This window comes from Bidens hawaiensis, unplaced genomic scaffold, assembly GCF_021521415.1.
Source record: "Bidens hawaiensis isolate Kalapana, Puna unplaced genomic scaffold, B.hawaiensis_p1.1 tig00419431_1, whole genome shotgun sequence".
In the NCBI taxonomy this organism is placed as follows: Eukaryota; Viridiplantae; Streptophyta; class Magnoliopsida; order Asterales; family Asteraceae; genus Bidens; species Bidens hawaiensis.
Window position 1 is genome coordinate 228,487 of NW_027504858.1, and position 12,010 is coordinate 240,496.

A 12,010-nucleotide genomic window follows, 5' to 3' on the forward strand; every position below is an offset into this window, starting at 1 on the left:
AAAATAAATACGGACAAACAAATAATCCCCAAAAATTTATAAAAAATTTATAAAAAATCAGTAACTTTTTTATCTCTTCTATTCCCACTCAAACCCCATCCTATAATTTACAAAATCCACTCACATAAAACATAAATTTAAAGGATAAGTTAAGAATGCTCTTATATATCCGACTTGCATTCTAACATGTAACCATTATAAATTCGCCATTCCAAAAATAGAAAATGAAAAAAAAATTATATATATTTACAGATTTTAGTTGACATCAACATTCACACTCTTTTGTTCTACCAATCTTGTTCTCGTTCTTATTGATTCATTATTACCAAAAAGAAAAAGGTTTCCAACTCATGGAAGAAAATGGTAGAATAAATATCTCTTAGATAACAAATGAAGAAGTGTTTAATTAAGGAAATATTTGTCGTATATTTATTATAAACACAAAAAGGTTTTATGGTATTTTTTATATTTATTTACTTTTTTAACTAATATTGTAAACATATATAGCGTCTTACAATAAAAAACTTTTATTACTAGAAATCTTCTAAGTATAGTTAAAATAATCCTACAGTTGTAAATTTCATACAAATATTCAATAATTATTACAATAAATAAATATGAACTTCTCAATGACCTATAAACAAAACAATTCTAAAACTCAACTCATCCGTCTAATATTATACATATAAAACAAAATTAAACACCTTTCTTAGAACTATTTTTTTAAAGACATTTTTTTTTATTTAAAACAAACAAAAGGTTTGATTAGGAAAGGCAATTATTGATCAACCAATATCATAGTTTACCATATATGTAGCAAGTACATACCACAGAAAAGCATGCCAAACCTTTTATTACTTTTCAGTTTTGATTTCAGTACTCAAACCTTTTCTTTTTTATTATTATTATTACTATTATTTGTTTTAAAAAAATAAAAATATAAATCATACATAATGATCCATTAATGTTAATTAAACATTGAAACAACACTTGACTGAAGTAGGTTCTGCCCCTTTTGTGAAAAGCAAGTTGCCCACCCATGTGTTTCATACACTTAAAAAAATTAACTTTTTAATTTAACATAAATAATAAAGTAATACTAATAATAAATACAGAATATATACATACAATTACAATAATTATATGTACTTTACTTTACTAGTTACTACACATATATATGTACTAGTGTTTATAATTATATCCCTCTTGTTTTTGTTTGGTTTGGTTTAACAAGAAAAGAAAGACTCACTTTCTCCGGCATTGACTTCTTCTCGTGTGATTCACATTTTTCGATTCGGATTTCAATTGGGTTTAAAATCAAAAACCCATTTTACGAATTTGATGGGTAATTTGTGTAATTGTGTTCAGATTTGTTTTATTTATGGGAAATTGTTTGCTGATAAGCAAAGCTACCTGCTTTTTGTTTTTTTTTTTTTTTATATTTATAAAAATTAATGATTTTTGTGGGGTTTGATCAGTTTTTGTTGGCATTAATTGCTTGCATGGTTGTTTAGGTTTCGATTGTTACGTTCTTTTTTTAACATGGGTGTTTGCAATTGCTGTTATGAATTGCACATTTTAGGTGAGGAGAACTTGTTCGGGGGTTTCGGCTGGCTCGATTTACCGATTGGGGGTTAGGGTTCTTGAAGTGATTGTTTATTGAATTAGGGTTTGTAAAGGTGGGATTTTTTGGTGGTTTGGTGAGTTCAGGGATGAACTATGGGAGGGGGTTTCCTATCCCTCAGTATGGAAATCAGGAGTCGTGGGTTGCGGTGAATGTTGTTCGGCCCGAGAATGGAGTCGGGCAGAGTCAGAGTTCTTGGACTGCAGCCATGTTTGGAGGACAGTTTCCGGAAGCCGGTGAGGGTTTAGGTGAGACGCCGAGAAGGGTGGGACCGGAATCATGGATGACAGCTCCAGTCACGGTCAGGTCGACCGGAAATGGAAATGGAATTGTCGGTCATAGAGTTCATGGGAATGGTAACGGTAATGGGAATGGCTTTGCGCAGAATGATGGGATTTGGAATCCGGTTATACAGACGAATTCGTATTCACGAGGTAATATGAATATGCATATGAATATGAATGGGAATGGGAATGGGAGCGGAAGTAGTTCTTGGACTCCAGTGACACCAGGAAAACCGAATCCTCAAACGACAACTATAGTTACTGCTAACAAGCCTCGGAATCAAGTGGAAAATGGGAATTGGGAGGATTTGGTTGGGATGTACCAAGATTTGTTACAAAAAGAGCCTTTGAATTTGAATGAAGTAGCTCAAGATCATTATCAAAGTAATGGAATTCAAACTCGGGTTTCTAGTACACCAAATAAGAACTTCAACCTGATCCAAAGCTCAACCCATGTTCCAAGCACACTCCATAACCCGAACGCTAACCACGGTTCCAACCATGGAAATCAAGGTCGGGGTTCTAGTACACCAAATATGAACTTTAACCCGATCCTAAACTCAGCCCACGTTCCAAGCACAATCCGTAGCCCGAACCCTAACCCGAACCCCAACCACGATTCCAACCATGGAACTCAAAGTCGGGTTTCGAGTACACCAAATATGAACTTTAACCCGATCCTAAACTCAGCCCACGTCCCAAGCACAATCCATAACCCGAACTCGAACCCGAACCCCAACCACGGTTCCAACCATGGGACTCAAATTCGGGTTTCGAGTACACCAAATAATAACTTCAACCCGATCCTAAGCTCAACCCATGTTCCAAGCACAATCCATAACCCGAATCCTAACCAAGGTTCCAACCATGGAACTCAAAGTCGGGTTTCCAGTACACCAAGTAAGAACTTCTACCCAATCCTAAACTCGACCAATGTTCCTAGCGCAATCCATAACCCGAACCCTAACCACGGTTCCAACCATGAAAATCAAAGTCGGGTTTCTGGTACACCAAATAAGAACTTCAACTCAACCCGAAACTCAACCCATGTTCCAAGCACAGTCCCTAACCCAAACTCTAACCATGGTTCCAACCTTGGTTCTTCACCTCCGGTCTCATGCTTCCCCTCGGCCGACCCTGCAAATTGGGAGTATAATCTTTTGGCGGCTATAGTGAGGCCCAAACCAAGCTCAAAAAATCTTGGTGATCAGTTAAACAAACAACCAGAAACCAATGGTGTTCAAGATTTAAATGAAGCACCGGCTCAAAATCCATTTCCTCAAGTCGGTTCCATGCTTCAAAAACAACAGTCTCCCTCATTCATTCAGAAAGGTGAACATTATTTATATATTACACACCTATGCATAAATGTTATAATGTTATATATCAATTTAAATTTTTTATAATGATTGGGATCATTGTTTTTGTTTTAATTTTTTTAACAGATGGATTTCCGGTCCCATCTCGCCCCTGCTATGATCTAAACTCGCCACCAAGATCCGAACTTGATGCGGTCTCGTCTCGGATCACGGGCTCACTACCATTTGCTCCAATTACTCCTGATGCTCAACAAAAAGATAGACTTGAAAGTCAAAGAATTGAAGATGGTGACAACCATATTGTCGGGGACTCAACGTCTTCAGCGGTTTCAACAACACAAAAAGAATGTTTAGTTGTTGAGGAGGGGGAAGAGTTAGGGATTGACTTAAACAAGACACCCAATCAGAAGACGCCAGCAAGGCGAAAAAAGCACCGCCCGAAAGTTATTAGAGAAGGGAAACCTAAAAAGACACCAACACCCAAAACAGATCCTAACCGTGTGAAAAGAAAGTATGTGAGAAAAACTCCAAAAGAAAATGGTGTTGAAAAAAGCCCAAATGGTAAACGAAAGTATGTGAGGAAGAAGGTTGTTGACCAATCGGATGGTCAACAGAATACCCAAGAGATAATTGAAACTCCCACCAAATCAGTTGTTGAAACTCCGGCCGGATCATGTAGAAGACAATTGGATTTTGACTTGGATGAAAGTCAAAATAAAGAAATGCAGAGATCAGCGAAATCAGTTGTTGAAACTCCCGCCAGATCATGTAGAAGGCAGTTGAATTTTGACTTAGACGAAAGTCAAAATAAAGAAATGCAGGGTAATAAATTAAAGAAAAACTCTCGAGATATAGAACAGAAAAGAAGAATAAACAACATACTCGAGAGATCGGCTATGAATGCTAGACTTAATATTATGTTAAATGGAGGTGTAAAGACACGTCAAGAAAGCCCGAAAATCGGTATACAATCTGAGCTAAACGGGCCATCAACACCAATGCCTAAAGCACGGGACCATGCTTTGAATGTGCTTGCAAGAAATCTGACCATGAGAAGCAGATACAATAATCAGGGGGGTCCTGTGTCTATAGATCTCGAAGGAAGAGAACCGAATGGTCAAACAGTCAAACCAAATGGTCAAGCAGTTGACTTTGATGAAAGAAGAGGCGTTAAAAGGCCGTCTTTGGAGCAGATAAATCCGCGTAATTTAAATGCTATGGATTCTCTATATGTTTACCAGAAGCTGTTGGGTGATAATCGTGTTGACCATACCAACGAGTGGAGTAGAATCAATGAAAGCCACAAGAAAGCCAAGATGCAGAATGACGTTTGTACCCCTCGTCCGGAAGATAACTCAAGAACAGAATTAAGGCGACCCGTTTATGGAGACGTGTCAGCTATGCAGTTGGTAAACTCTTGTGTAACAAAAGTTAACAACACATCTCATCAGGTAAACGGACGGCATTTCCAACCACCAATGGCTGCTGCTACACATAATTTATCGAACCATCATAATTTAAGTCAAGGTCAAATTAACTTGTTAACTGCGATGGTTAGCTGGAATCAGACACCTGCTACTCCATCGAAAGATTACTCTAGACCTCCAGTAGTAACTTCTCCTGCTGCTTTGATGGATAAAAAGAGGACCACAGTTCAATATTCACCTAGTCAACAGTCGAACCGACCAGATAATATGCCTCATCAGATATCCTTCACAAAACCAAAAGGTACTTATTCAAAGATTTATATTATCGCTGTAAAGATATTACCTTTTTTACAATCATAATAACACAATTAATCGTGTTTACAGTCAAACCAATCCAGCCCGTTTTGATTTGTACTAAAAACGTGTTTTGACTTTTGACCCGTTACTGATCTCTTCTAAACACTTATTTAATGCAGGTCGGCCGAGGAAACAGAAAGATGGGGATTTAATTGAGGATATTACATGTATGTTAGAACGTTTATGCATCTATGAAGGATTAGATAAGGAGAGGAATGCACTTGTTCCGTACAGGGGTAATGACGCCATTGTACCATTTGAGCCAGTGAAAAAACGAAAACCGAGGCCAAAGGTGGATCTTGATCCCGAGACAGATAGACTTTGGAGACTGTTGATGGGTAATGAAGGGAGTGAGGCTGCAGAGGCAATGGATAAAGATAAAGAAAAATGGTGGGAAGAGGAAAGACGCGTGTTTCGTGGGCGAGCTGACTCGTTCATTGCTCGTATGCATCTTGTTCAAGGTAAAACAAATTATCTCAAATTTGTAGTATAGTATGGGCTGGGTATATGGCAACTCAGGTTCGGGTAATTATTTGTTACGGAGTGACATAAACACTTTTCCAATAAATATTTTGAGAAATTAGTGTCTAATCTTTTCCAATAAATATTTAGTGTCAAATATGATTTGAGGAATTATGAGTTTGGGATAATTTTGGGAAACTGGGGCCTCTAGGGATGAGATCGGTACCAAACCGGTACTGAAATACCCATGCCAAGTCTAAACAAAACTGGGTACCAAATTAATTGGTTCGGTATCATCATTGGGATGGTACCCATACCGGTATTTTGGTGTGGTACCACTTTGGTTTTTTCCCCCAAATCTCCATCGATATTGATACCAAATAGGATAAATTGGTACGTGTACTGGTACGGTACGGGTATCAAATAGGCTAAATCGGTACCATATACCGTATGTTTGGTCATTTTTTAGTAGGGATGAGAATCGACACCAAATACTAAAATACCAAAAAAAAATACCGATACTGATACCGAAAATACCAACTGAGTTTGAGAAAAGTGGGTACCGAATACCATACCGTATGTATCGGTTCGGTATTGCTACAGGTACGATACCGGCATTCGAAAAAAAATCTCATCCCAGCCCCCAAGTATCTATGTATTTGGTTTAAGTTGTATCAGTTGTGACTAAAAACATATTGGATTACAGAAATACCCTTAAAACCTTTTGAAACGATAAAAATAAGTCTGAAATGATGCCAAAGTGATGCTGGTTAAAAATCTTCATAAAGCTTATGGGCATTTCCGTCATCTATAATTTTTTACTTTTTATTTTTTTGAATTTATAGACATATGAGATACAACTATACAAGCTAGGACCTAGGTGGCCCTTAATGTAATTTTAATTACAAAAGTTGAATACTTGGCCTACATTTTTCATTATTATTTCCTTAATAATCTATTTCTTGAATAAATTATTTAAAAGGTTTTACACATTCAAAATCCGACACGTCTCTCGACCAATTCATATGTAATTATTATGTATAGCGGTCAAGAGTGCCAACGCTAGTACAATCTGAATTAAGAACATGTAAATAACTATTGACTCGTTTACTTCTGGTCAAGTTTTGGAATATGTTAGTGCACTTACATGTTTCATTGTACATTTTTATCTTTCAGGAGATAGACGATTTTCAAGATGGAAAGGATCTGTGGTCGACTCAGTGATTGGTGTTTTCCTCACACAAAACGTTTCTGATCATCTTTCAAGGTAAATTAAAAGTAGGCCTGGCAAACGGGTCGGGCGGGTTTTGGTTACGAGTCAGAGTGGGTTCGGGTCAAAATGGGCTCTAAGCAATATGAGTTTGGGTCAATATGGGCAGTTAAAAGTACTCATCCACCCCCATCCACCGGGTTAAAAACTTAAAATGAGTCATTTTAATAAAAAAGTGGCACCCAGTAACCCGCACCTGGTTAAAACGTGCTGTTTAATATTAGTTACCAGTTTTGACCCGTTAACTAATTTAAGATTTTCAGTTTGATCCGTTGACTCATCTGAGGTCACCCATTTTAATTTTAGGTGACCCAAGTCAACCCATAGACAGTTTATTTGTTGCCTGAATTTAACCCATTTTTTGATGAATGGGTCACAACTGCCACCCATTCACTTATGAACGGGCAGATTTGGATTGTTTTATTTCAAACGGGTCAAAAGTTACCAAGTATGTATTTTTAATGCCTACAACCTCCTAAATCATTATATTCAATAACTTTGATTATTATTGTAACAATGTTTTTGTATAAAACACTAATTACCTTAAAAATAGTCAAAAGTCAAACTAGTTAACTTTTTCCCACCAACTGCACTGCAGTTCGGCCTTCATGTCTCTTGCAGCAAAGTTCAGCCCCAAAACAAGCACCAGTGAAACACGTTGCGAACGTGGCGCATGTGTATTGGTTGAAGAGCCGATTGAAACAATATTACCAACTGAAAAACTAAGAAAGCAGCCCGTATTCAATGAAAGACAGTTTGTATCCTATGGATCATCAACAAACTATGCAGCAAATACACAAAACAAGACATCAGAAGAGTTGATTCTGTCACAAGATTCCCTAGATTCCTCCACAATTCAAATTATTGATGAAAGTAGATCGAGTGCCGGGTCAAACTCAGAAGCAGAAGACCAAACAATTGGGTTTGCAACCAGTAAGGAGCCCAGCCCAACTAAGCATACCCCGCCTGAGAAGGTTACCATGTTCAAAGAACTTTTCAGTCAAAACAACTGGACCGCACCACTAAGTAACCGCTCACAATACACGCATCACTCACCGAAAACACCAATATCTAGCCCGTTTCAAATGAATATGACAACGGGCTCGCGAAATGTGGGGGCCCATGATTTTGGGTTGTTAGGTGGCGAAAACATATCTTCTTTGCCTTCAAGTAATGTAACTTACCAACACAAACTGCCGCCTCAAGGCCACCGATATGGCGGCAGTCATCCATCGCCAGCCAAACCGGATAATGGTGCGCGGAAAACAGACTTGTGTGGTGAGGATGCGGGCCCGGAAGCCAGCTCAAAGGAGCCCAATTACGGTTTTCATGACCCGTTAAATGGGGAACATAAAAATGCCTCAAAGGGTAGAAAGGGAATACAAGAAGATGAGAAAAAGAAAACGTTTGATTGGGATAGTTTAAGAAGGGGCGTGTTCTTGAACCGTGAGAAAAAAGTAAGAAGCAAAGATGCAGCAGATTCACTTGACTATGAAGCATTAAGACGTGCACACGTTAATGAGATTTCAGATGCTATTAGAGAACGCGGAATGAATAATATGCTGGCGGATAGAATAAAGGTACTAAGTGTTCATTATGAGCAAAATGAGAGTGAAAACTATGATCAGTAATTAATTATTTTTATTATTAAACTTAAATGTAGGACTTTCTTGACCGACTAGTAAGAGATCACGGGAGTATTGATCTAGAATGGCTACGAGATGCACCTCCAGATAAAGCAAAGTAAGCTCTCTACACAAACTTTGTTACTATTATTTATATCAATAGAGATTTATACTTATAAAATTATATTGCAGGGATTATTTACTAAGTATTCGAGGATTAGGACTGAAAAGTGTGGAGTGTGTGCGTCTGTTAACGCTTCACCATCTTGCTTTTCCGGTAAGACAATTTTTTTTTAAATGTTGAAAATTTCATTTTTTACAAGAAAAGTATCTTTTTTAAGGTTGATACGAATGTCGGGAGGATAGCAGTGAGATTGGGGTGGGTCCCGCTTCAACCGTTACCTGAATCACTCCAACTGCATCTTTTGGAGATGTAAGTAATAATACTAATTTAATATAATAAATTTGTATTTTTTTTACAAAAAGTTTCTGATTTCTTTTTACGCAGGTACCCTGTGTTAGAGTCGATTCAGAAATATCTCTGGCCTAGACTGTGCAAGCTGGATCAGTTGACATTGTAACCAACACTTATAATTTATTTACTTATAAAGTTTTACCTTAAAGTTGCTAGCTTTATTGATTAATATTCGGTTTAATAACAGATATGAGCTACACTACCAAATGATCACATTTGGAAAGGTTTTTTGTACAAAGAGTAAACCAAACTGTAATGCATGCCCTATGAGAGCAGAGTGCCGACACTTTGCAAGTGCCTTTGCAAGGTATGTTAAGTGTTAAATAACTTAGGATAAAAATTTCATGTCACTTTTTTTAAGCAATAAATATAATATAAGTAATATCTATATGTTGCAGTGCAAGGCTTGCCTTACCAGGGCCAGAAGAAAAAAGAATGGTACCTTCAGATGCACCAAATTCAAGAAATGCAACGTTTACAATCCCGCCTATTATAAGTGGGCCCATGCAACTACCTCCGCTTGAAACTAACTGCAGTACAAACAAACAACTGTCGTGTGAACCGATAATTGAGGAACCAACAACTCCAGAACCAGAAATAGCAGAACTATCATTAAGTGACATTGAAGATCAATACTATGAGGATGCAGATGAAATCCCGACTATCAAACTTGACATGAATGAATTCACAGCAAACTTACAAAAAATGCAAGATAGCATGGAGATTCAAGGCGATATGTCAAAAGCATTAGTCGCGTTAAATCCACAAGCCGCTTCTATACCTACACCAAAGTTGAAAAATGTTAGTCGGTTACGGACCGAGCATCTAGTGTAAGTCTGCTCTATATTCTTATTCAAATATCGTACAATATGATAGTTAACTACCAAATAAGTCAAGATTACATAAATTTTTTAACTCACCGTCATTCTGCGACAGATATGAGCTTCCAGACTCACATCCACTTTTAGAAGGGGTTAGTAATTCTGTTTCGCTAGCCAAATATACACATGCTATTTTGTGACACAAATTAACTAAAAAAAAATATTTTTTGTTTCAGCTATACAAAAGAGAAATTGATGACCCGAGCCCTTACCTCCTTGTTATATGGACGCCAGGTCAGTATGCTAAAAGTTTCTACTAGTAATAAAATGCATACTTTTGCATTATGATCTCATAAAGTGAGATAAATTTTGTTGCAGGTGAAACCGCGCATTCCATGCAACCTCCTGAAAGAGGATGTCAAGCCCAAGAATCAGGAATGTTATGTGACAGGACAACGTGTTTCTCGTGCAACTGTATAAAAGAAGCAAACTCACAAGTGGTTAGAGGAACTATTCTGGTAAGAACATTTTGATTTCAAAGAAATTGTTAATTAGTCTATGTGGCACTATTGTTTTGCAGCTTTTGCTTATGTGACCAATTTGATTACAGATGCCATGCAGGACAGCAACGCGAGGGAGCTTTCCTCTCAATGGTACTTACTTCCAAGTTAACGAGGTACATTTGAAATTAACAAATGAAAATAAATATCAGATGCAATTCAATTGGACTTAATGTGATCTACTTATATGTGCAGATGTTTGCTGATCATGCATCAAGTTTGAATCCAATTGATGTTCCAAGGGCATGGATTTGGTACCTTCCAAGAAGAACCGTTTACTTCGGGACTTCTGTATCAACAATCTTTAAAGGGCTGACTACCCAAGAAATTCAACAATGCTTTTGGAGAGGTATGTTGTATGTAGCGCTTATATTAATAATGTTTTTTGTCACACGATTTATATGCTAACTACACGTTGTGAAACGTTTGCAGGGTTTGTTTGTGTGAGAGGTTTTGATCAGAAAGCGCGGGCACCTAGACCTCTAATGGCAAGATTGCACTTTCCAGCAAGTAAGTTAGTCAAGACAAAAAAATGAAGACAAATAGAGCAGCCAGCTGGGTTCAGGGGTAAAAAGGTCAATTGGTTAACAAACTGTTGTATATCCATTTACCCATCTTTTAACATGACCCCATTGCATGCGCTGCGTGTAACCTTTGACAACAAAGAGAAGCTGAGTGATAGTGGGCTCATTCGCAGCCATCTGCCATTATTTGATACACAATTGCTGGTATCGTTATTTCGTTTTTTTTAAACAAGTGATTTTTTATTAATTAGCAGATTAAAGGAAAAAAGAAGAGTTTAGTTGACAGTAGTTACTTTTGGATTTTTCAGTATGTATTTTCCTACAGCTTTGAAATAATATTATCTATCAGAAGCCATTGCTTCAAACTTTAGGTAACCATACAAGAAATTTACTGGAAATTTTTAGAAATGCTTTTAGATCATCTCTTATTTCTGATGTTCTTTTATTATATGTTCATATTTTTTGGCCTACTCTAAATCCAAGCAGTTGATAACTGATACAGTTATATAAAGTTCCATCATTTTCATAAAGGTATCAAAAAATTTACATTGGTCTCATAAATCTATCCTAAAAAATAGGCATACTTTCATGATTTCTCGGTTACACACTGGCGGATCTAGAAGAAAAACTTAATACCAAAAATATTTTTGGACCAAGGTGGATCCTAATAATTACTCGGGAGTATCCAAATGCATAAAATAAAGAAGAAATTTTTTTTCACTAATTTTGCACTTCTTCGTGAAAATTGAGGGGTATCCTGATCACCCCTTAATTTTGCACTATTTGAAAAGCTCTAAACAGAAACATTACAATAGGCGTGTAAGATATTTCGAAGGCGTAAATAGATTAATGGTATAGGTGAGTTGTGTTGTGTGTAAGACGTTTTAAAGGTGTAGATAGATTAATGTTACATATGAGATGTGTAAGAACTTTAAAGATCTAATTAGATTAATGGTATAGATGATATTAAGGTATTAAAATAACAATGCTTTATAACTACATATTATGAGTTGTGCCTTAAAAATTCATATTAGGAGTTATGTAACAATGTCTTAACAAATTAATATGAATATAATATCAGCTAAAAAGTCGACGGTTGATTAGGTTGTATGTCGATTGGTATGGCATATAATCGCTTACAACCTCACCTACACATGATAATTAGACATATAGAGTACAAGTAAAGTATGTTGAAGTTTATTTAGAAGCTTAATAAAATAAAAGAGTATTATTTGCATTATCTCTAGAACTGTGGAACTGAT

General features: G+C 36.7%; 1 protein-coding gene across 1 annotated transcript; it reads left to right on the top strand.

The window, feature by feature from the left end:
* Positions 1 to 1,547: 1,547 nt before the first annotated feature.
* On the top strand, positions 1,548 to 11,179 carry LOC143608786 (uncharacterized). Its single transcript, XM_077083727.1, has 17 exons — positions 1,548 to 3,240; positions 3,354 to 4,955; positions 5,131 to 5,472; positions 6,650 to 6,740; positions 7,342 to 8,323; positions 8,407 to 8,486; positions 8,561 to 8,645; positions 8,710 to 8,801; positions 8,877 to 8,945; positions 9,031 to 9,150; positions 9,242 to 9,673; positions 9,780 to 9,816; positions 9,901 to 9,958; positions 10,043 to 10,182; positions 10,275 to 10,340; positions 10,420 to 10,573; positions 10,657 to 11,179. Exons 1-17 carry the CDS (start codon positions 1,713 to 1,715, stop codon positions 10,758 to 10,760), a joined length of 5,982 nt encoding a protein of 1,993 aa, XP_076939842.1. The 5' UTR covers positions 1,548 to 1,712; the 3' UTR covers positions 10,761 to 11,179.
* The last annotated feature ends 831 nt before the right edge of the window (positions 11,180 to 12,010 follow it).

Bases quoted from the DNA above. Each gene is read 5' to 3' on its own strand.
- LOC143608786 (XM_077083727.1), top strand. From the start codon at position 1,713: ATGAACTATGGGAGGGGGTTTCCTATCCCTCAGTATGGAAATCAGGAG. The intron at 8,324-8,406 runs GTACTAAGTGTT...ACTTAAATGTAG, and splicing joins TGCTGGCGGATAGAATAAAG to GACTTTCTTGACCGACTAGT. The intron at 10,341-10,419 runs GTACATTTGAAA...TTATATGTGCAG, and splicing joins CTTACTTCCAAGTTAACGAG to ATGTTTGCTGATCATGCATC.